This window comes from Chiloscyllium plagiosum, unplaced genomic scaffold (genome assembly GCF_037043375.1).
Source record: "Chiloscyllium plagiosum isolate Xiang-an unplaced genomic scaffold, Cpla_swu_hap1 HiC_scaffold_11, whole genome shotgun sequence".
In the NCBI taxonomy this organism is placed as follows: domain Eukaryota; kingdom Metazoa; phylum Chordata; class Chondrichthyes; order Orectolobiformes; family Hemiscylliidae; genus Chiloscyllium; species Chiloscyllium plagiosum.
Window position 1 is genome coordinate 25,019,636 of NW_028270149.1, and position 26,038 is coordinate 25,045,673.

Below are 26,038 nucleotides of genomic sequence, written 5' to 3' on the forward strand. Positions count from 1 at the left end.
AACTCAAACATTAACCCGATTGAGATATACAAAATTATGAAGAGCATAGAATGAGTATAAACCTTTCCTCTGAACACAGGGAACAATTATCGGAGGGCACAGATTTAAGATAACAGACAAGAGATTTGGAAGGATTTTAGGAGAATTTTTCACTGACGTGGTAGGTATTTTGGACTCTCTGAAAGGATGGTAGACGCAGGAATCATTATAACATTTAGATAAAGACTTGAAACATCATAGCATACAGGATCCTAGACCAAGGGCTGGGAAATGCAACCAGAGTAGTTAGTTGCTCCATTAGTAGCACGAATACAATGGGCTGTAGAACCTCTTTCCACGTTGTAATACTCTATGGCTATTTTGATGCCTCTCTTCTTGGATGATTTGGAGATGCCAGTGTTGGACTGGGGTGCACAAAGTTAAAAATGACAACACCAGGTTATAATCCAACAGGTTTAATTGGAAGCACACTAGCTTTCGGAGTGACGCTCCTTCATCAGGTGATCACCTGATGAAGGAGCGGTGCTCCGAAAGCTAGCGTGCTTCCAATTAAACCTGTTGGATTGTAACCTGGTGTTGTAAGATTTTTAACACTCTCTTTGCAGATGGCTTAGTGTATCTTAACGTTAATCTGGTAAGATGAAAAAAAAGCATTGCAATAAAATTGCCCAGTTGATGATTGATGTTGATCTCACAAAAACCTTAAAAAAGGTTCTTTAATTAACGCATAAATGCAAAGATTAAATGTGCAATGTTCTGGAACATGAATAGTGTTGAGAGATTTAACAACAGTAATATTAACAGACAAATTAGCTCATGAATAACTGATCATCCAAACAGAAATCCAAAATCAAAAGGAGCAGGAAAGCAAAGGAATAAATCTCAGACAAACAGTGCCAGTTGTTTTCTCGTGCAATATTTTATTAACATTTATGAATAACCCAACTCTTCAAAATGGTCAATGTCAAAAGATAATGCCTATTTGCATTTGATGTTTCTTCTCCCAGAAAAGTTCAATGATGACTGGATAATAAAACTTGCAATTTTGCATGAAAACTCAGTTACTAATTTACAAAAATTGGTACAACAGATTACATAAATAAACTAAATCACTTTAAACAAGCCCTGTACAGTAAACCAAAGTATATGCACTTTGGTAGGACTCCTGCAGCTGAAGGAAGAACTCTCCCTGGACTTCTTAAAGCATGTCTCCTAATTTGCTTTGAATCTTTATTATACAGTTCGCCTTATGCAGGATTGATCACAGTCTGTGGGATTCCTATTTTGTGTCATAGCATCATTCTTTTCTAATAACATTTGTTCTGTGGAACTAAACTATTTTGGTAATGCAAATGCACATTACAATATTGGCATTTAAAATTTATACAGGACACCATTAATATCTTGTCATTTTTGTACAAAAATGGGTCTTCAATACACATCAGGATAGGCAACACAATAAGTAAGGACATTACTTTCCATTATCCTGTGCAATTGTATCCAAGAAAAACAGCTATCCTCCCTAAAAAAAAAAAAGCCCTATGATTCTTCAATTCAGTTACATCAGTTATATTACAACTGCAATATTTTAATTTCATGGTTACAAAACTGCAATTTCCAGTGTGTCTTATCACACTGCAACATCCTTCCCCATACATCCTATAAATGCAACATTTTCATCTGACTGAACACTGGAGCTTACACTGCTTGCAGACCAGATCTGCAAGTACAGAAGTCACCAATATTCCATCAGGATTTCAGATGTGCCACACAGCCTGCCCACAGACATACTGCTGTAGGGTTGAAACAATACCAAAATGTCATTTAAGCAGCAAGCTGTGAAGTCACAGGTCTTTTATTAGGCACAGATTACATAGCTCAGTTTCGGAAAGTGGCAGAAATGCGGCCAGCGGCTAGCGCATCCACAGTTCTGCTGCTGTTCCAATTGACTGTAGAGAAATCAAAAACAGCCAGTTTCCCAAAAGCAAAAGTGCAAGCCTGCATCATTGGACTAGTGGGCCATTCCACACTTTAAAATAGTCTTAAAAGCCTGGAGATGAAAGGTGGAAAGGCAAAAATCAATAAAAGGGAGGCCCAGAGTAACTCCATAAAAAGGTGGAAATACATTTGAATTTTTTTTTAAAAAAAGGATAATAAATAACTCCACTGCACCGAAGACTTAACTGTATGTCTCCAATTTGTCCCATAGACTTGATATATATTGTAGAATAAGGCAATCTGTCCATTAAAGATGTTCAGTAAATTAGACAGTTTTTTACGAGTAGTGACAATTTACATTGCAAATTTTTTATTTTAAAGTGACCAATTTCTTCGCAAGTACACAAATCCTGCAATGAACCTGAACAAATATCCTGAATTGCTAAAATACACTATGTGTGCACATAAATCATACATCAGAAAAGGAAATGTCATTGATCAAAAAAATTACAAAAAATGAAAACCTTGAAAGTCAATATAGCTAACCCAAATGAAGCACAAACATGAAAGAAATCAGGGCAAGAAGTTAACTTTTAGAAAACGAGTGAAGGATGCAGCAAAGCATTAAAGGTTAAGTTACTTATTTACCATGCTAAGAACACATCCTTAAAATAGGTTACACCAACACACACACAAATATCAGAAGCTGTGTCCTAAATGCAGGATCGCTAGTTAGTTTCGAAGCATGGTAAAATTTCCTGTCTTTAAACAGTGCAATGTTGCACACTCACAAATGAAGGAATTTAAGAAGTGCCCAAATCCTCACTAAAGATTAGCAAAAAGAGAAAAGCCTTTCCTTACACAAAGGATAGACCAGGTAAACGTATTAGGTATGGCTATTTTGAATTTCCCCACTACATTCTGAAGTACAATTTTATATGGTTCACTGTTTGGTACAGCTAGCTAATTCTACGTTACATCAATACTGGAGCACAAACTGATGGAGGTTGTACCCTAGCCAACACTTTCACCAGTGGTGCGAACTAAAACAGCCTGACGGCAAATGGGACATGTGGAGTTTTCGGACAGCCAGCGATCGATACAATGAACGTGATATTCGTGAGAGCAGGGTAGCTTGCGCAGCTTGTTTCCTGCTGTGTATTCACTAATACACACACTGCAGGTTTTAATCGCATCACTTTCTCCAAAATTTCTCGTGGACAAGTTATCAATCTGCTCTTTAGTCAGTCCCCTGGGCTGATCGTCCTCATCTTCATCATTGAGCAGAAAGAAATGAGCAAGCCTAAGTATGGGCAAAGTACCACTTTCTTCAAGACCAAATAAGCCTCGAGATTGCTGACCTTCTCTTCTCCTAGCTCCAGTTATGCTATCTGTTTCACTGCCATTCCGCTGCTCCCCTGCCTGTTGCTCACCCGTTCTGCCTTCAGAAGCCATGCCTGGGGATTCATTTATACTGTCTTGCGATTCAGAAACATCCTGCACTTGACTTTGGCCCCTGTTGCTAGATTCAGAATCGCTGTCACTGTCCACAAAGGAACTCAGTTCCCCACCCATCATTATCCGGCGTAGTATTGTTTGGAGGGCAACTGAGGCAGCCTCTCCAAGACCTGAATCAGATATCCTGCGAAAAGGAATACGAATGGTGCTGACATAAGTTCGCACCCCTGCTCGTTCTGAGCGGGAGAATGTGCGCCTGAGGCCACCCCGCTCACTTTCATATACAACAGTGTTGTCGGATGTTTGGGATCGTGACCGGGTCCTGTTAGCTATGCTATCTCTATCTGCATTTTCACCAGGTCTCACCCTTCTCACTTGCAGGTCTAACATAATTGTCGGTGGTCGGCGCCCAGCTACAGAGGGATCACTGACGACGGCTTCTGAAGAGTCAGCAGCTTCCTGGGAAGTCTCTCTAGGTTCATTTGGCTCAAGAACAGGAACATGATTTGTTATTTCAGACTGCACCCCATCTCCAACCCGACTCTGTCTGGACATGACATGCTGTCTAGTTCTGGAACTTCCTTCTGTTCCACTTTCTGAAACAGATCTATCAGACCTCTGGGAAAGTCCCTGACGTCGTGATCTACTCGTCCCCTCACTGACTTGATGCAAGGGTGACCGACTTCGATTGCTCCTTGTTCTAGATGACCTCCGGCGCTCTGGACTCCTACTTCTACCACTTCTTGGGCGACCTTGATGTTGAGCTTGGGTTTCAAGCTCATGTCTCAAAAGTTCATATCTGTTTTCATAAGATAGCTCTCCACTTGGTCCTCGACTTTGTCTTGTTCCAGTGGAAGCAGATCTTTCAGGTTCACTCTGAACATCGTCTTCTGCCATAGCCATTGGTGGATCTGTTACAGGTGGTGATGGTTGCGTTGCTGTTGGGGAGGGTGCACTTGTATTTCCGGATGGTACTGGTGTCACTGCTTCTTCTGCCGCAGGTACTGTCGCTTCCACATTTGAAGTGTCCATAGGTTGCTCACTTTCCATTTCAGCACTTTGGTCAATTCTACTCCGACTAACATTAATTTCCAAGCTGAATCTAAAATCACCACTTGTTGGGTTTGTACGACTGACTGCTCTCCAGGAACGATTCCCACTTTGACCACTTCTCGTTGTGTTCCCCGTCTGCCTAAAAGCATTCAACCACTCGAGAAGAGAATCTCCACTTGATCCTTCTTCTGAACCCTCAGTACCTATGGTGCAAAACAAAAAAAATTCATTAGTAACTAAACAATTTAGTACATCCCTCTTGCAGGATCCTTTTGATACACTGAATGATATGAACCCTCCACACTGTTGGAATAAAATCTAGCATGATTATTTAGAATTGTAGAGAAAGATTACGTCATCTGTACAAACTGTCTCAAACAGCTCTCTGATCAGTTCCATTGCCACATATTCTTCACTTTCCACATCCACGAGCCCTTTAAGGATTGTGCCTTCAATATTAGTTATTTAATTTACTGACACGCTTGTAAAAATAAATAAATCATTTACTTCTTCATTCTTTTGGTAAATGCCTTCTATTTATCCCTTCCAGTTATCAAGTTACTGCCCAATTAAGATGATTCCTCCCAATTTATCACCACTCCTCTTCCACCAATTCTGAAATGCCTGCTCACAAGAAACCTCAAGTTTCGTACACTTCAAACGCATTAACAAATTTCTAAAATAAAAACCGGAAGAACTGCGGATGCTGTAAACTAGAAACAAAAACAGAAGTATTGGAAAAGCTCAGCAGATCTGTGAAGAGAAATCAGAGTTAATGTTTTGGGCCTGGTGACCCTTCCTCAGAACTGATGGTAGCTAGGAAAATGTTGGTTTATATGCAGAAGGGAGGGTGGGGAAGGGGGTAAGGAGTAAACGATAGGTAAGGACAGAAACCAAAGAGAACAACAGTTGGACAAAGGGGTCGGTACCAATCTGGCTGGGAGGGTTGATAGCTGTTAACAGAGACTGTGGCTAACAATAGGTAGGTGTGCAATGGCAGACTATGTAATGACAAAAACCTGGTGTGTGGGGTAGGGGGCTGGGACATTTGGGGGGGGGGGGCAGGGAGTTCAGGCCCTAAAATTATTGAACTCCATATTGAATCTGGAGGGCTGCAGGGTCCCCAAGCGGAAAACGAGGTGCTGTTTTTCCAGCTTGCAGCAAACCAGAGACAGAGATGCTGGCCAGGGAACAGGGTGGTGTGTTAAAGTGGCAGGCAACTGGAGGCTCAGGGTCTTCTTTGCAGGCAGAATGTAGATGTTCTGCTAAGTGATCATCCAGTCTACACTTAGTTTTCCCAATGTAGAGAAGACCACATTGTGAGCAGTGAATGCAGGTGACTAGATTGTGAGAAGTGCTGCTTCACCTGAAAGGCATGTTTAGACTCTTGGACACTGAGGAGAGAGGTGGTAAATTGGTAGGTATTACACCTTCAGCGGTTGCAGGGGAAGGTGTCGTGAAGGGTTTTTTTTTAAGGAGTGAAGGAAGAATAGACCAGGTGTGCCAGAGGGAACAGCCCCTGCCGAAGATGGATATGGGAGGAGAATAAGTGTCTGATAGTGGCATCTTGCTGGTGGGATGGTAAGTACAAGGGGAACCGTATCACTATTGCAGAAGGGAAGACAGGGGCATGGGGTTAAAGTGCAGGAGATGGGTCAGATCCTGGCTGAGGACCCTTTCGACAATGGTGCTGGGGAGCTCACCGTTGAGGAAAAAAGTGAACATTTCGGAGGCTCCCTTGTCAAAGTTGCCCTCATCGGAATATACGTGACGGAGATGAAGAAACTGGGAGAATGAAATGGAGTCTTTACAGGAAACAGGTTGCGAGGGTGTATAGTCCAGGTAGCTGTGGGAGTCGGTATGTTTATAGTGCATTCTAGTGGCTAATCTAGCCCCAGAAATGGAAATGGAGATGTTGAGGAATGGAAGGGAGGAGTCAGAGGTAGGCCAAGTGAAAGTGAAGGCACTGTGGAAATTGGAAGCAAAATTGATTAACTTTTCCAATTCCAGATGGGAAGGGGAAGTAGTACCAATGTTATCATCAACATAATGAAGCAAGAGTTGTGGGTGGGAGCTAGAACAGGAATGGTACAAGGAATGTTCCATGTACCAAAAAGAGACATGCATAACTGGGGCCTATGCCAACCCTTTGAGACCTTTGGCCAACCCTCTGACTTGAAGAAAATGAGAGAAGTTAAAAGAGAAGCTGTTCAGGGTGAGGACGAGTTCGGCCAAGAGGAGGAGGATGGTGGTGGTGGGTGGGGCCAATTCAGGCCTTTGCTCCAGGAAGAAGCAGAGAGCCCTGAGACCATCCTAGTGGGGTAAAGGGACATCCATGGTAAAGCGGCAGCAGCTGGAGCTTGCAAACTGGAAATTCCAAAACTGGCAGAAAGCAGAGGAATTACGGATATATGTGGGCAGGAATGCGACCAGGGAGAAAACACGAGTCAAGGTATGAAGAGATGAGTTCTGTGACTGTGGGGCAGGAGCAGGCTGAAACAATGGGTTTGCCTGGGGAGTCCTGTTTGTGGATTTTCAGGAGGTAGAAGCGAGTTGTTCAGGGCTAGGGGATTATCAGCTTGGAGGCCATGGAGGGGGTGAAAGAAGTTGCCAGATTAAAGGAGGTCAGTGACTGATGTGGAAGATAGGTGGTGGTAGTATTGGAGAGCTGATGCTCAGCTTCTGCAATGTAGAGATCAATACGTAAATATCTAATTTTGAAAGTCTACATTATTACAGGGATGGCTGAGTTTAAAAAACAGAAATGAAGATTCAGGAACCTTTATGGAACAGCATAATACAGTGAGAACTGTCCAGAAAGCTGCCATGGACGGAAGCATTTACACTCAGCCTTTGGATACTCCTCTGTAACATTATCTATTCGCAAACTACATTCAATTATCAAACTATCCACCTATACTCTCTTGACCTTGGGTCTTTGCACTACAGGTTACAATTAGAAACTGTTCTGCAGCACAGTAATTTGGGACCTTCTTAGCACTTAGAAAATACTAACCCATCCTTTCGATTGGCAAGTCAATAATAAAAACCTCTTTAAAATAAAAACCTAAGGAGCAACTGATAGCAAACCCAAAACAGTGCAAAAATTCCTTAATTAGGATACAAAGCAGATTTCTTTTCTTTTAAGTTTACCTACATGTTGTGTGCATTGTTGGCTAAGTCAGCAATTATTGCACATCCCAGTTGCCCTTGAGAAGGTGATAACAAACTGTTGCAATCCAGGAAAGTCAGGTACACATGTAATACTGAATCCATGATTTTTACCCTGCGATAAAGAGTCAGAACAGTAGTGGCTTGGAGGAGAACTTGCAGGTGGTACTGCACACATTTCTGCTGCCCTTGTCTTTTAAGGTGATACCGATCACGTTTGGAAGGTATTGTCAAATGAACCTTGGCAGGTTTCTGCATCAATGGTGAAGAGAATGAATGTTAAAGGTAATGGATGGGGTCTCGGCTCTTTGTCTTGGGTGGTGTGCTACAACCATCCCGGAAATGGAAAGTGTTCCAACACTCTCCTGATCTGTGCCTTTTAAATGGTGGACAGGGTATGGGAAGTCATTTGTCCTAGAAATCCTAGCCTCCCCCTTGGTCTTACATCCACGGCACTCATATGGCCAATCCAGTTCAGTTTCTGGTCAATGGTAATGCATAGAATGCTAATTATGAGGAATTCAACAATGGCAATACAACTGAATGTTCAAGGCTGATGGATAGATTCTCTCATTGATGATGATGGTTGCTTGGTACTTCTACGGCACAAATACTACCAATCTATGCCTGGATATGTTTCAGGTCCTGCTGAATATGGACATGGACAGCTTCAGCATGATCATTTGCAACTGAACAATTTACAGCCACCAGTGAACATCTCAACTTCTGACCTTATGGTGGAAGGATGTTCATTGAAGCAGAAGACATTTGGACCTTGGACACTTACCTGAAAGGTTTCTGCAGCAATGACTGGAAGTGGGGTGATTAATCTCCAATAACCACAATGATTTCCTTCCTTCCCTGACCTCTTCACAAAGTATTATTCCAAACAAACAGTTTTCAGAGCTGTCCCACTGATACCCATTTATACCAGTTTGCTAGGGCTCCTTGATGTCACAGTCTGTCAAATGTTGCCTTACTGTGAAGGATATTCTCACCTCATCTCTTCATTGGGAGTTCAGCTATATTTGTATCAATGCTGTAATGATGTGACCCTGGTGGAATGCAAACTAAATGCCAATGAACAGGCTACTGCTGAGCAAGTGATAGGGGGAGGTGGGCTAGCGCATGAGATTACAGATTTGTAGTTGAATACAAATCTACTTCTGATAGTTCACAGTGCCTCAGAAGTGTTTTTTTTTTTGAGTTCCTGAATAGAGATCTGTCCCATTTACCTCAGGGGCCCTACATGATGGAAGAGGAGTATATTGAATATAAAAATAGGATAATCTCTACAAGAAGTGTGCAATGTTACTCCTGTTATGGACAGATGTATCTATGAAAGGTAGATCAGTAAGGATGAGATCATGCTAAGATTTTTCCTCTTGTTGGTTCTTTCACCACTTACCTGGATACACTTTTAAGATTTGGCCAACTTAGTAAGTAGTAGTGCTACTGAACCAATCCCAATGATAAACATTGATGTCCTCAACCCAGAGTACATGCTGTGCCCTTGTCACCCTCACACTCTTTCCAGTTGTTTTCAATATGGAGACTCATTAGCCGAAGGTAGATGGTGGGTGGTATCCAGCAGGTTTTCATGCCCCAGTGCTATGTAACTTCATGGGGCCTGGTGTCAATGTTGAGGACTCCTGTGGCAAAGCCTTTTCGACTGAATATGTCGTCAATTCTGATGGGTTATACTGGTGGCAGGACAGTTGCAGGGACGGCTATGATGTTTTGGATACGATCACACACAAGGAATCCCATCCTACAGATAACGTCAAGCTGCTGTTTGACTGCTCTGTAGGACAGCTCAACCAATTCTGGCACAAGTCCCAAACGTTAGTCAGAAAAGATAGCCAAGGGCTTGCTGCTGCCATTTCCTGTTCACCTGGAGTAATGCCAGTCAGTGTGTCCATTTTCATTCCTTTCTTTCAGGCCTTCTACCAGTTTGATACAGCTGACTAGCTTGCTAGACAATTTTAGGGGGCTTTTAGAGGCAACCACATTACTGTGGGTCTGGAGTCACATGAACCATCCAAGTAGGAAAGCAGAATTCACTTTGTTGCAAGAACCCATCGGATAACTAATCAACAGATTAACAGTTGGCATTAGATTAGACTTCAATTCCAGATTTATTAATTTATCTTCCAGCATCTGCCTGGGCCTCTGGATTATTAATCCAATAACATTACCTGCTCACCACCACCTTACACCTGCAGTTAATGAGGGGACAGAAGGCATGGCAACTATTTGAAGATGAGACAATAGATAAGAAGGAAATTATATTGTAAACAGGATGTAATGAAGTACCAGCAAATAACTAAGAAAGCTAATGGAATGCTGTCTTTTATCACAAGAACTGACCATTGAAGGGCAAATTTTACATTTCAGCTATACATAGGACATTGGTGAGATGACACATTGAATACAGTGTGTACTTTTGGTGCCTTTATTTAAGGAAGGATGAATTGGTGTAGGTTCAAAAGAATTTTATCACATTCATACCTGGAATGAATAAGTTGTTTTACGAGGAAAGGGTGGACAGATTGCGATAGCATTCACTGACATAAAAAGAGTGACAGGTGACCACAGTCTCAAAAAGGTGGATATTGAAACAGTGTTTTCTTTGTGGGAGCAAGCCCAGAACTAGGAGTTTTGCTTATCATCCTTTCAGGAGAGATTAATAAAATGTCTTTTTTCTCTCAGAAGGTTCTGTGAATTTGGAACCATCGTAGAAAAAATTAGAGTGGGATCACTGAATATTCTTAAGGGAGTAGATAGATTTTTGTTAGGTGAGTGAATCAAAGGTTACTTGGTGTAGATGGGAATATGGAATTTGAGTCACAAACTAATCAGGCATGATCTTGTTGAAAGGTGGTGCAGGTTTGAAAAGTCAAATCATTTATTTCCGCTCCTAATTTGGGCATTCATATTCACACTGCAGAACTGTAAAAGTACGTTCTAATTATTAAAGGAGCAAGCGTAGTCATTGATAAGGCAGTTGAAGATGGTCAGACCTAAGACACTACTCGGAGGAATTCCTGCAGTTTTACACTAAGGCTGAGATGGCTGGCTTCCAACAACCACAAACATCTTCCTTTGTACTCTATATGCCTACAGCCAGTGGAGGGTTCCCCACCCTGCAATTTCCATTTACTTCAATTTTGCTAGGCTTAAGAGGGGTCACGTTTGGTCAAATATTGCCTTGAGTGTATGCAAAACCAAGTTTGGTCAGGAAGTCAGATGAGGAGAGGAATGAAGTGCTCTGTTCCTTTTCTAACTTTATCAGCATTAAGGAAAACGACAGTCTGCACAGGGGGTGACAGAGCTGCGGGAGGTCAGGTCTGAGCACACCAAACCTCAAATTGTATTATAGTAATAACATTTGGAGACATTATTTGAAACAGATAATTGGCGACTTGGCAACATTACGTGCAATCACCTTATCTTTTAAAACCCAGGACATTTATTGCAAAATGTAAGGTTTCATTACTATCAGTACAGTTTGAGTAGCAGTATTTATTTATTAAAAATTAATAAGTTGAGACTACACAAGCCGCGTCATTGCTAGTTCCTAGGATATTGATAGTGGAAGATTCAGTGATGGCAATGCCACTGAATGCCAAAGGACAATGGCTAGATTCTCTCTTGTTGGAGATGGTCATTGTCATTTGTGCAGTGTGAATGTTACTTGCCACTTTTCAGCCCAAGCCTGGATGTTGCCCAGGTTTTGCTGGATTTGAACACATTGCGTCAGCACAAGTCGTCATGAATGGTGCTGGACGTTGCGCAATCATCAATGAATATCCCCATTTCTATCCTTATGAGGACAGAAGGTCATTGATGAAGCAGCTGAAGATGGTTGTGCCGAAGACATTACTTTGAGGAAGATGCAGAGATGTTGTGGAGCAACAAATCTCCACAAAGGAAGATGGGAGTTTTTGTTGTTGTTGCTGAGCATGACTGCCAACTGCAGTTTCTATAATTCCCATTGATTGTAATTTTGCTATGGCTCCTTGATCCCACACGTGTTCAGACATGGCCCGTCAAGGATAGTCATGTTCATCTCATCTTTGGAATTTTGTCCATGCTTGGACTAAGCTGTAATGAGACCATGAGCTGACTGGCCCTGGCAGAATCCATCTGCCCATCAGTAATAAGTTGTTGTTAAGTACTGCTTGATAGTAGAGTCAATAAATCCTTTCATCATTTTACTAATCAAAACGTGATTGATGAGGCAGCCATTAGTCTGATTGAATTTTCCCTCCTTTGTGGAGACAGGATGTATCTGAACAAATTTGCCAGGTTGATGCCAGTGTTGTAGCTCTATCAGAAAACTCAGCAAATGGGGTGTGGAAGATTCAAGAGCACAAGTGTTCAAAGTTATTGCTGAAATATTGTCAGGGTACCTTCAGTAGTTTCTTGATATCATGTAGAGTGAATTAAATTGGCTGAAGACTGACAGCTATGATGCTGGGAACCTCTGGTAGATGCCAACGTGACTCACTTGGCATTTCCAGCTGAAGATTGTTGGAAATGCTTCAGCCTTATCTTTTGCACTGATTGCTGGGCTCCCACATTCCTGAGGTTAAGAATATCTGTGAAGCCTCTTCCTCCAGTGAACTGTTCAATTGCCCACCATCATTCACAAGTGGACGTGTTAGGGCAGGACGCAGAATTTAGATCTGATCCATTGATGACAGACATCCTCCAAGCAGTGTTCAGTTGGAGGACTACTGATTAATCAACTAAGGGATGGCAACACTTGGTAATCAGGAGATTCCACTGACAACGTTTGACCTGGTGCCATGAAGCTTTACAGGGATTGAAGTCAATGTTGAAGGCTCCCAAAGAAACCCCAACTGTATACTACTATGCTGCCACCGCTGCTGGGTCTCTCCTGACAGTGGGACAAAGCATATCCAGGGATGGCAATGGCGATGACGAGGGCATAATCACAGCCATGGAATCATATCTTAGTCAATTTTAAGGTGTTGCTTACTAGACAGAGATAGCTTTCCCAATTTTGGCACTAGCCCTCAGATGTTAGTCAGCAGGACTTTGGATCAATATCGCTGAACTTGCTGCTATCATTTCTAATGTTTAAATCAATGTGAGGCACTCTGCCCGGTTTCTTCCTTTTGAGGTTTTGCAATGGCTTGATACAACTGAGTGGGCTGCTAGGTCATTTTACAGGGCAGTTGAAAGACAATTACATTGCTGTGGGTCTGGAGTTACATGCAGGCCATATCAGATAAGGACAGCAGATTTCCTTCCCTAAAAGGACATTAATGAATCAGATGGGGTTTTAAAACAATCAAAAACAGTTTCACCATCATCATTAATCTCTCTCATTAATCTTGCTTCTCAAGTGGGAGATATTACTTGACTCCAAATTAAAAAGTGGAACTCAAAGAAAAGAATCTCTGAATGATTACCTGAGCCACGAGCAACTGGGGGAGATGAAATAAGGTTAGAGAAATAAATGCATGACTCAAACACTGGTGGGGGAGACATAGGTTCAGGTTTGTGGGGTCTGGGCACAGAGGATCTGCAGTGCTAGGCAATCTGTAACTGAATTGTACTGGGACAGGTGCTCTAGCAAGCATCATAACGAGGTCAGTAGGGAGGGCATAAAACAAAATAGTGAGGACAAGGGATTAAATTTGGGAAGATTTGGTAAACCAAAGAATAAAGGCGAGAGGGGGCAAGGTATTAACATGGGAAATTTAGAGTGTGATGGAAAAACAGTGAGTATATATCTTAATGTAAATCAAAAGCCAGGTGATAAAAATAATAAAAATAGCAAAATTAAAGGCTCAATATCTACTAACAGCATTCAAAATGAGACAGAAGAACTGATTGTACTTATTTCTGTTGTGCTATCAGATATCCATTGCACAGAGTTGACTGCATGATGATATAGATTGAGACCTGAAGCTTGATGGGTACAGGACATTTAGAAAGAACAGGAGGCTAAAAAACAGTACAGGGATGGTTATATTAATTATTGGTGTCATTAGCTCAATAGAGATAAATGATCCAAGTTCAGAAAATATATCAGGTAGAGGTGATAAATTATAAGAACAGCATTAATGATTAAAGTATAAAATATTAGAAGTGCATGGTAAAAATCGGCTGAGTCAGCATGGCTTCATCAAGGGTAGGTCATGCCTGACAAATCTGTTAGGAGGTGGTAATGAGCAAGTTTGACAAAAGGAGAGCCAGTGGAAATGATCTATTTGAATTCCCAGAAGGCCCTTGACAAGGTGCTGCACAGGAGGCTGCTAAATAAGAGCCCAGGGTGTTAGGGGCAAGGTGCTGGCATAAAGGATTGGCTGACTGACAGAGGGAGGGAGTAGGGACAAAGGAGTCTTTGTCAGAATGACAGCCGATGACACGTGGAGTTCCACAGGGCTCTGTGTTGGGACTACAACTCTTCACATTATACAAACTGGATGAAAGAAGAGGGCATTGTTGCTAAGTTCGCAGATGACACAATGAGAGGTGGATGGAAAGGCAGTGTTAAGGATATAGGGAGGCTGTAGGAGAACTTGCACTGGCTCGGAGAGTGAACAAAGAAGTGGCAGATGGAATACAATGTGGGAAAGTAAGAGGTTATTCATTTTGGTCAGTAGAATAGAGCTAAATGGGGAAAAGCTTTGGAATCTGAAGCACAAAGGGACTTTGGGAATCTTAGTTCAGTATTCTCTTAAAGTTAAGAAGATTCAGCTGGCAGATAGGAAGGCAAATACAATGTTAGTAGTCATTTCAAGAAGGCTAGAATGCAATTGCAGACATGTCGTTTTGATACTGTTTAAGGGTCTGGACAAACTATCTGGAATAGAGAGCAGTTTTGGGCTCTTTAGCTAACAAAGAATGCACTGGCTGTGGAGTGGGTCTAGCTGAGGTTTACAAAAACGATCCTGGAATGAACAGTTTGCCATATAAGGAGTGGTTGAGGATTCTGGGACTTTTGAAGGAAGAGGGGGAATCTGATTGAAGCTGACCGAACACGGAGTGGCCTGAATAGAGTGGATGTGGAGAAGATGTTTCTACTAGAGAGACTAGGTCCCAAGGACACAGACTCAGGAAATGAGCAGGAATTTCTTCAGAGAGTGGTTAATCTGTGGAACTCACTGCTACAGAAAGCTGTGGAGGCCATGTAACTGAAAGTATTTCAGACAGAAATAGGTAGGTTCTTGATTGATAAGGGGATAAAGAGTTATGGGGAGAGGGCAGCAGAATAAAGCAGAAATCACATCAGCCATGATTGAAGCTGACTTGATGGGACAAATGACCCAATTTTGCTCCTATTTCTTATGGTCTTAATGGATAGAATGCTAGCTAGCTAACAGGAAATAACTGGACCTTTTTCTAGTTGACAAGATATAAATGGGAGTTGAAAAGGGTAGTGCTGGAAAAGTACAGCAGGTCAGGTAGCATCAGAGGAGCAGAAGAAACTTGATTGAGTTTTTGAAGAAGTAACAAAGAGGATTGATGAGGAGCGGTAGTTGTGATCTATATGGACTTCAGTAAGGCGTTCGACAAGGTTCCCCGTGGGAACTGATTAGCAAGGTTAGATCTCATGGAATACAGGGAGAACTCACTCAAAAGGTAGAAGACAGAGGTGGTGGTGGAGGGTTGTTTATCAGACTAGAGGCCTGTGACCAGTGGAGTGCCACAAGGATCGATAGTGGGTCGTCTACTTTTTGTCATTTACATAAATGATTTAGATGCGAGCATAAGAGGTACAGCTAGTAAGTTTGCAGATGACACCAAAATTGGAGGTGTAGTGGACAGCGAAGAGGGTTACCTCAGATTACAACAGGATCTGGACCAGATGGGCCAATGGGCTGAGAAGTGGCAGATGGAGTTTAATTCAGATAAATGCGAGGTGCCGCATTTTGGGAAAGCAAATCTTAGCAGGACTGATACACTTAATGGTAAGGTCCCAGGGAGTGTTGATGAACAAAGAGGCCTTGGAGTGCAGGTTCATAGCTCCTTGAAAGTGGAGTCACAGGTCGATAGGATAATGAAGGCGGCGTTTGGTATGCTTTCCTTTATTGGTCAGGGTATTGAGTACAGGAGTTGGGAGGTCATGTTGCAGCCGTACAGGACATTGGTTAGGCGACTGTTGGAAAATTGCGTGCAATTCTGGTCTCCTTCCTATCGGAAAGATGTTGTGAAAGTTGAAAGGGTTCAGAAAAGATTTACAAGGATGTTGCCAGGGTTGGAAGATTTGAGCTATAGGGAGAGGCTGAACAGGCTGGGGCTGTTTTCCCTGGAGCATCGGAGGCCGAGGGGTGACCTTATAGAGATTATGGATAGGGCAAATAGGCAAAGTCTTTTCCCTGGGGTCAGGGAGTCCAGAACTAGAGGGCATAGGTTTAGGGTAAGAGGGGAAAGATATAAAAGAGATCTAAGGGGCAACCTTTTCCACACAGAAGGTGCTAAGTGTATGGAATGAGCTGCCAGAGGAAGTGGTGGAGGCTGGTACAATTACAACATTTAAGAGGCATTTGGATGGGTATATGAATAGGAAGGGTTTGGAGGGATATGGACCGGGTTCTGGCAGGTGGGTTTAGATTCGGTTGGCTTGGACCGAAGGGTCTGTTTCCATGCTGTACATCTCTATGACTCTATAAGAGTCAATGTTTCAAACATAAACCCTTCATCAGGAAGGGCTTATGCCCGAAGCGTCAACTCTCCTGCTCCTCAGATGCTGTATGACCTGCTGTACTTTTCAACTCAGACTTCTGCAGCATCTGCTGTTGTCACTTTCTCAAAGATGCAATTGGGAATTGTATTACATGAATCATGAGGTGGTTGAAGGGACCAAATGTACAGTTGCTAAATTTGGTGGTATGTGAGACAGGAACATAAGTTGTGAAGAGGACATTTAGAAGTTACAAAAGAATAGAGATCTAGGAAAGAGAGTACAATATGACCAAACGTAAAACTGGCCATTTTGGCAGGCAGAATTAAAATGCTAATATGTTTGCACAGCAGATAATTAGGAAAACTAATTGAATGTTATTATTTGTCACGAGTGGATATGAAAATAAAAATCAGAAGCTCATGTTTCAGCTGTACAGCATTGTTGAGACCACATCAGGAGTACTGCATACAGTATTGATCTCCATATTTAAGGAAAGGGTGTAAATGCACTGGAAGCAGTTCAGAGAACGTTTACCATACCAACACCTGGTCTTATGAGGAAAGGTTGGATGGGCTAGGCTTGTTTCTGCCAGAGTTTACAAGAGTAAAACGTGACTTTACTGAAATTTACAACATCTTGTAGGGTGTTGGTTACATGGGATGTGCAGAAGATATTTCCCCTTGTGGTAGTAACTAAAATTTGGGCCACAGTTCAAAAATAAAGGGTTGTCGATTTACAACTGACAATATTAAGAGAAAGTATACCTGAGGGTCTCAGGTCTATGGAACAAAAGGCGGAGGAATATTTTTAAAGTAGCTGTAGACAGATTCTTGACTAGCAGAAATGTGGAATATGTAAATTAGCTGTGGTCTTACTGAATGGAACAGAAGGTTTGAAAGGCTGAGTGGCCTACTTTATGCACCCAATTTGCATATTGTACGTCTATGATGTCAGGGTAGTCACTCGTACATTACAGAGTTCAGATCTTCAAGTTTAAATCGTGGCTGTAATGAGGTAAGGAGCCAGATGGCCGTGTAAGAATTCAAACTGAACAGCGAGTCAATTGTTGCTGTGCAAATTCTACCTGATGTCACTGATGATGGGGATGACTCGAGTCAACAGATGAGGCAGTAACTGACCATGTTAAATTTGTCCTTCTAAGGAAATGACATACCTAGGCAATTTTGCAAATTACCAGGCAAATGTCACTCAAACAGATTGGCTCGGGACATGGCTAACTCTGGAACACAAAGTTCAGTATGACAGCTGCGATGCTATCAGAGCCCATAACCTTTCCTTTATATCCAATGTCTTTGGCAGTTTCTTGACATTAATCGAGTGAACTAAATTGGCTGCATTTGTAATGCTGAAAACCTCAGAAGGATGAGGAGACATGACACTTTTGCCCGAACATTGTTGCAAATTCTTCAACTCTGTCCTTTGTACTGATGTGCTAGGCTCCCCATTCATTGGGCATGCGGATACTTATGGCGCCTCTGCTGCCACTTAGTTGTTTAACTGTCCACCACCATTCATAAGTTTTACTCTGACCTGTGGTTTTGGAATGACTTAACTCTACTTAATACGGCTTTCACTGCAGAAGATCCTCTGCTGCTTAGTACACGTACTCCTGCACTATAGCTTCACTAGGTGAAGATCTCCACAGGTGTTGTCAGACTGAATACTCTAAGTGTTTTCTATTTGCATTTCATTAAACCTTCAAACTGATTCATTACAATGAAGTAAGAAATTTAAGTGTATGAGCATTACTTAGGGGGAGACAATGGCCTTGCATTATCTTCACTAGACTTTTAACCCAGAGACCTCAGTATTGATCTGGAAACCAGAGTTCAAATCCCGATATGGCAGATGGAGGAATTGAATTTAATTTTAAAAACCCTAGAATTAAGAATCCAATGATGACCATGCAACTGATGTCGATTGTTAGAAAATTCACCTGGTTCACTAATGTCCTTGAGGGAAGGAAACTGCCTTTCTTACCTGGTAAGAATGGCCTACATTTGATTCTGGACCCACAGCAATGTGGCTGACTCTTAACTGCCCTCTGGGCAATTAGGGATGGGCGATAAATGCTGGCCTAGCCAGCGATGCCCAAATCCTGTGAATTAATTTTAAAAACCTTTGCAGTTTGCATCTAAGCAGGGATACTGAAAGGCTTTTCCCTATTTGCTTATGATGTGACATTGTCCAGTCATGCATATATTAACTTACCCCATATTAAAAACTGGAAGTCTTCCATAGTCAACCTGATCATCCCAAATCCCAAGGATGATGTGCTCAGTGGACTTTTCTGTTATCCATCTGCTATAAGCCCAATCCCTTATAACTGGGCCATCCATCCAGACAGGGACATAATCATTATCATTGTGACCACCAAGTCAGATCAAGAGCAAAGGCTTGGTCAATCCTTACCTGTTGAGAAATGGACATTCACTGGTTGAACAGTTTGATGGAATCTTGCAAGCAAGGTTTGAGAACCACAGAAACGGCAGCCAAATATTTGTAGACAGCTTTTCATTGAAACCAATTATCTCAATAAAAAGAAAACCAAATTGGAGTAGCACAAACCAGCCAGATAGTTCAAGATAATGCTCTTAAGAACATTAATTGATTATGACTCCTGGACTGTATTGATTACCTGCTGCATGGCCATGCCAGTGGACTCCAAGGTGCTCTGATGAATCTGTCATCCAATGCAGATAAACGTGGGCATCCTTGATGTGTTGTGAGTACAGACAGACACTTTGTAAAACCTTGGGTGCCAGACTGGCGCCAAATGGCATGTCCTTATACCGACAGCTTTGTCTTTTGAAACTGAACCAGAATCTCCAATGACATTCCTAAATAGCGATATAAAATTAGTCATCTTTCACATCCACAGCTGCTAGCTTGTCTCCTATTGCCTGTATAATCTCAAGAACTGTAACCACCTCAAATGTTTTGAGGAATTAATTTAGAACACTGTACTGGATGCAGTTAACCATACTCCCACACTTTCTACCAAGTCCAATCTAGCTTATGTAGAAGCTAGTTTTCTTTTCATATTTTCCTCCCCAAGTTCTTGAACACACTATTGCCTCCCAAATTTCTGCTCTTCTTGCAACGCTAAGTTTGATTCATCCAATCAAGTCACCATCCATGACAAAGCATCTGAAATGTCCCTAATCAAAGTTACAAACAGTATTTTCTTTGACTTCAGGACATTCTTTCTCAATCCTCTGCAACTTTTAGTTACAGTTAACCATAATACTGTAAATGGACCTAGGAGATGAAAACACACAAGGATTTTACAATGGAAAGGAAGACTGGGAACAGGGCAGTAATTTGCAAGAGCTGAAAATGTGTTGCTGGAAAGGCACAGCAGGTCAGGCAGCATCCAAGGAACAGGAGAATCAACGTTTCGGGCATAAGCCCTCCTTCAGGAAGGGCTTATGCCCGAAACATCGATTCTCCTGTTCCTTGGATGCTGCCTTACCTGCTGCGCTCTTCCAGCAACACATTTTCAGCTCTGATCTCCAGCATCTGCAGTCCTCACTTTCTCCTCAGTAATTTGCAAGAATCAAGGGCCTTTCTCGGAGAAATAGGCATCAATGGGAAGCTTGAGACAAAGTTTACTGCATTCAAAGAAAGGAAACAATTACAACGCCAACTAGTATGGGGGTAAGAGGGAGAAATTGTTGATCAGCAGTTTAATAGAAATGAAGTCAAGGGAATTGTACATGGGTCTCAACAATATAAATTAGTTCAAAGGTGCAAAGAAGCATTCTTATCTTGCCCCTTCAGGTACAAATACTTCTGCACATTCCACAAGAACTCTCTGCTCCTGCACACCTTGTACAAATTGCAGGCAATTAATGAGGGTTACAATGAGGTGATTAGGAACAGCTTTGTGTAAGACTGCCTTTTTAGGTGGACATAAAAGCATTTTCAGCTATTCATGCAAAGAGAAACATATTACTCATAAGTCAAGAACAAGGAGGAGATGACAGAGAAGAGCAAACCCAGAAGTAAATTGAGGTACTTGTGAAAGGATGATGATGTAGCCATGTTGAAGACAGCTATGGGCACTCACAAAAAGAGCGCTCAACTTGAGTGATAGTTATAAAGTTTGAGTGGACACAGTAGACATTCTAGAAGCAGAATATCAATATCTGTACTGCTGGAGATCTGCCATTGGAATCAAAGGGATGAGAAAAGAGTTAAGAAGAAACTAAAAGATGATCATTCAAGAGCAAAGTAGAGATGCACAATGGTGTCAGTGCTAGCAGAGTGGGAAAGTATAATAATAAACAATATTGTAGCTGTGGAAGTGAAGACCTGGACCATGACCAGTAACGTTAATGGAATAAAACAGAACGATAGATCCATGTGATCAATGTAGTTGGGAAGATGATCAAGAAACAGCTGTAGGTACATGAAAAACACTCAATTTGGGTACAACAGATAAACTTGAGAAGCCACTGCAGCAAAACTGAAAAGGGAAGCTCTGAAGATACATTGACAAAAAAGAGCATTGTTCCAGTAAGCATGGTTAATAAAGCAGAATTATAGTCATTTACAGCAGGTATGCGCAGGTATCTGTATGAATTATTCAAGTACACAGTTTTGAGAATTAAAAAAAGCTTTTGATGGACTAACGAACAACAAATGAGGTAAAATTGTCAAGAACCTTTAAGGCTCTTTACTGACATTAAGGGATAAATAAACATAAGTAAAATTGAATAACCTTGCATTTGAGGGCAAAATTAACAGGCCACACATGCTTAGACAGACTAGATTTAAAGATACTGCCTTGAGCAACAACGTTCATTTCCATTGCACCTTTATTTCAGCAAAGCATCTCAAGGCACTTCACAGAGCATCGAGAAACAAAATGACTGAACCATACAAGGGAGGATGCTGTCTAAATTGCCAAAAGTTCAAAGTTTGTGTGAAGATTTGTAGCTCGGGTGCTCATTGTTGTGGTTCTGTTCGCCGAGCTGGAAGTTTTTGTTGCAAACGTTTCGTCCCCTGGCTAGGCGACATCATCAGTGCTTGGGAGCCTCCTGCGAAGCGCTTCTTGGATGTTTCCTCCGGTGTTTATTGTGGTCTGTCCCTGCCGCTTCCGGTTGTCAGTTTCAGCTGTCCGCTGTAGTGGTTGGTATATTGGGTCCAGGTCGATGTGTTTGTTGATGGAGTTTGTGGATGAATGCCATGCCTCTAGGAATTCCCTGGCTGTTCTCTGTCTGGCTTGCCCTATGATAATAGTGTTGTCCCAGTCGAATTCATGTTGCTTGTTGTCTGTGTGTGTGGCTACTAAGGATAGCTGGTCGTGTCGTTTCGTGGCTAGTTGATGTTCATTTATGCGGATTGTTAGCTGTCTTCCTGTTTGTCCTATATAGTGATTAGTGCAGTCCTTGCATGGTATTTTGTACACTACATTCATCTTGCTCATGTTGGGTATCGGGTCCTTCGTTCTGGTGAGTTGTTGTCTGAGCGTGGCTGTTGGTTTGTGTGCAGTTATGAGTCCTAGGGGTCGCAGTAGTCTGGCTGTCAGTTCCAAGATGCTCCTGATGTATGGTAGTGTGGCTAGTCCTTTTGGTTGTGGTATGTCCTCGTTCCGTGGTCTTTCTCTTAGGCATCTGTTGATGAAGTTGCACGGGTATCCGTTTTTGGCGAATACCTTGTATAGGTGTTCCTCCTCTTCTTTTTTCAGTTCTGGTGTACTGCAGTGTGTTGTGGCCCTTTTGAATAGTGTCCTGATGCAGCTTCGTTTGTGTGTGTTGCGGTGGTTACTTTCATAGTTTAGGACTTGGTCTGTGTGTGTGTGGCTTTCCTGTATACCCTTGTAGTGAATTCTCCGTTTGGTGTTCTCTGTACCATCACGTCTAGGAATGGGAGTTGGCTATCGTTTTCTTCTTCTCTCGTGAGTCGGATTCCTGTGAGTGTGGCGTTGATGATCCGGTGTGTTTTTTCTATTTCCGTGTTTTTAATGATTACTAACGTGTCATCGACATATCTGACCCAGAGTTTGGGTTGAATTTGTGGTAGGACTGTTTGTTCTAACCTTTGCATAACTGCCTCTGCTATGAGTCCCGAGATTGGTGATCCCATGGGTGTTCCGTTGATTTGTTCGTATATCTGGTTGTTGGATGTGAAGTGTGTTGTAAGTATGCCGTCTTTGTTGATAGGTTCAGCGTCCTGTTTTCTGTTCTGTATGTCCAGTAGGTTGGCTATTGTTTCTCTGGCTAGGGCTTTGTCAATCGAAGTGAACAGTGCCGTCACGTCGAATGATATCATGGTTTCTTCTTTGTCTATGTGTATATTTCTGATGATGTCCAAGAATTCGTGTGTTGATTGTATAGAGTGTTTGGATCCGCTGACCAGGTGTTTCAGTTTCTGTTGTAGTTCTTTGGCCAGTTTGTATGATGGTGTCCCTGGCAGTGATACTATGGGTCTGAGTGGGATGTCTGGTTTGTGTACTTTAGGTAATCCATAAAATCTGGGGGTGTTGTTGCTTTCCAGTTTCATTCTTTGTAGGTCAGCTCTGGTTATCTGTCCGTTTTCTTGTAGATTCCTTAGTGTGTTATTTATCCTATTGGTGAGCTGTGAGGTGGGGTCAAACTCCCTCTTTTGGTAGATGTTGGTATCTGCAAGTAGTTGTTATGCTTTTTGGATGTAATCAGATTTATCTGGGATGACCGTCATTCTGCCTTTATCTGCTGGTAGTATGATTATGTTCTTATCGTTTCTTAGTGATTTCAGTGCTTCCCTCACCTTGGTGTTGAGGTTATGTGTTTGTCTTTTCCTTATTATCATAGGTATGACAGTTTGCCTCACTGTTTGTTGTGTCTCTTCTGTCAGTCCATTGTTCCTGAGTGTGCATTCTAGTGCTGCTAGGAAGTCTGCTGTCTTGGCGTCCCTGTGGTTGTAGTTGAGCCCCTTGGCCAGTATTGTTCTTTCCGTGTCTGTGAGCTGTCTGTGGGAGAGGATTTTAACCCAGGTGTGTGTTGTAGTGTCCTTTTTTGTTGTGTGTTAGTTTGGCCATTTTTTCTTTTAGTGCCGTTTTTTTGCGGTGTGTAGTCCTGTTCTATCCTATGGTGACAGCCTGTTCTATGGTCCGGGTCCATTCCTGATTCGTGGTTTTTGAAATTAACGACTTTTGGCGCGCAATTTCATGTCTGTATCTGTGAAGTCGGTTGTGCGCGTCTGTGATCATTACCTGGATCATCCTGAATCCGTTCTGCTTGGCTGAACACACACAAAAAGCTGCATCAGGACACTATTCAAAAGGGCCACAACACACTGCAGTACACCAGAACTGCAAAAAGAAGAAGAGGAACACCTATACAAGGTATTCGCCAAAAACGGATACCCGCGCAACTTCATCAACAGATGCTTAAGAGAAAGACCACGGAACGAGGACATACCACAACCAAAAGGACTAGCCACACTACCATACATCAGGAGCATCTCAGAACTGACAGCCAGACTACTGCGACCCCTAGGACTCATAACGGCACACAAACCAACAGCCACGCTCAGACAACAACTCACCAGAACGAAGGACCCGATACCCAACATGAGCAAGACGAATGTAGTGTACAAAATACCATGCAAGGACTACACTAATCACTATATAGGACAAACAGGAAGACTACTAACAATCCGCATACATGAACATCAACTAGCCACGAAACGACACGACCAGCTATCCTTAGTAGCCACACACACAGACAACAAGCAACATGAATTCGACTGGGACAACACTATTATCATAGGGCAAGCCAGACAGAGAACAGCCAGGGAATTCCTAGAGGCATGGCATTCATCCACAAACTCCATCAACAAACACATCGACCTGGGCCCAATATACCAACCACTACAGCGGACAGCTGAAACTGACAACCGGAAGCGGCAGGGACAGACCACTATAAACACTGGAGGAAACATCAAAGAAGCGCTTCGCAGGAGGCTCCCAAGCACTGATGATGTCGCCTAGCCAGGGGACGAAACGTTTGCAACAAAAACTTCCAGCTCGGCGAACAGAACCACAACAACAAATTGCCAAAAGCTTCGTCAACTGGGTAGTTTTAAGGAGGATCTTAAAATGGAGAAAGACAAATGTTTACGGAGGGAATTCCAGAGTTTCCACAGATGCCAAAGATAGTGTTATTAAAGTTTGGGATGCTCAAGAGTTCAGAATTAAGAGCACAGATACTCAAGAGGATCTTTGGCCTGGAGGAGATTATGGATATGGAGCAGTTGACATCATAGACGGGTCTGATACAAGATGAGAGTTTTGCAAAGAACCTTTAAGGCTCTTTACTGACATTTAAGGCTCTTTACTGACATTCAAGCATCTGTACTTGTTCACCTATGTGTTTGGGATGTGTTTTGAACCAGGAAACACATAGGTGAACAAGTACAGATGCTTGAATAGGATGGGGCAAGATAGGCCATGGGCAGAATTTGGATAATCTCAAATTTACAGAAGGCAGAAAATGGGAGGTGGCCAGGAGTGTTCTGTAGTCAATTCCAGAGCTAACAAAGACATGGATGTAGCAGATGAGTGATGGAAGGGCAGATTTGGACAATGTTTTACAGCTAGAAACAGGCTATCTTAATGTGCTGTGGATGTAGGAGGTGGTCAGAGGATCAAAAATGACATTAAGTTTGTGAACAATGTGGTTCAGGCTCAAAATCACCAATGACAGGAGTTTGATAGTGGGGCCTGAAAATAAATGCTTTCGTCTTCTCAATATTTAGTTCAAGAAAATTTCTATTTAGCCACTACTGGATGTAAACAAAATCCTTAAAAATGGAGAGAGGAGCTATCAAAAGTGATGGTGAGGTAGAACTGAGTGTGGAAACTGACACCGTATTTTCCAATGATGTGAAGAGGCAGCATGTGGATGAGAAACAAGATGGGGCCAAGGATTGATCCTTGGGGAAAACCAAAGATAACTTGGTGAATAGGGAAAGATGATACTGCTGGCGATTTTCTCCCTGTGATGAGCTGGAGAGGAATGGAAACAAGTAAATGCAGCCTCCTCTAGGTGAGGAAGGTGGAGAGGCCTATCATGTCAAAGGTTTTTATATATAAAGTTGAGAAGGTCAGAAGGAAGATTGTTTCCACTCATCAGACATAGGATGTCATTTGCCCCACATAAGAGTCATGTTATACGTAGCAAAAAAACAAAAATCTGATTGGGGGCATTCAAACCTTGCTTTCTAAGATACACATCAGATAGGAAACAAACATCATGTTCAAGGATTTTAGCGTGAGGAGATAGAAATTCGTAGCTCACAAGGATACAATCTTCAAAGATCGGTTGATTAGGAGTGAAGACATCAGCTTTTAACAACTGGGGAACAGTATTTGATGGAACACACTGGATCATCCAGGTAAGAGCATAGCATGAAAGGTTTTTGGTATCTATGCAGCTTAGAGATAAGTTTCTGGAAATGACCAGAATCAGAGCGAAACTACATTGATAAATATTGTTTCTTTATAAAGGTGTCTGATGTCTCAACAGTAATAACAAGCAAACAGCCCCCAGTGCCAAACTAAAAGTTGATAAATCTTAAATATTGCATGACTGGACAAGGTACTGTAAGATTGGTGACTCTCATCTAAAAATTGTCATCTTTGAGCATTTCCTATCAATTTTGTGCTCAACAGCATTGGGCAAATTATGTTGTTGTTCAATGTGGTTAGATGGATTTCTTTTTTCAGTCTTCTATTAC

At 42.1% G+C, this 26,038-nt stretch overlaps 1 protein-coding gene across 2 annotated transcripts in view; it reads right to left on the bottom strand.

Moving 5' to 3' along the window:
- Nucleotides 1-900: 900 nt before the first annotated feature.
- The window catches only part of rlim (ring finger protein, LIM domain interacting), a 58,883-nt gene continuing 33,745 nt past the window's right edge, over nucleotides 901-26,038 (bottom strand). For both annotated transcript variants that reach the window (XM_043705004.2, XM_087991910.1), the window contains exon 4: nucleotides 901-4,652. In XM_043705004.2, the coding sequence (XP_043560939.2) occupies nucleotides 2,953-4,652 (1,700 nt within the window). In that variant the 3' untranslated portion in view covers nucleotides 901-2,952. The remainder of the gene's footprint in view (nucleotides 4,653-26,038) is intronic.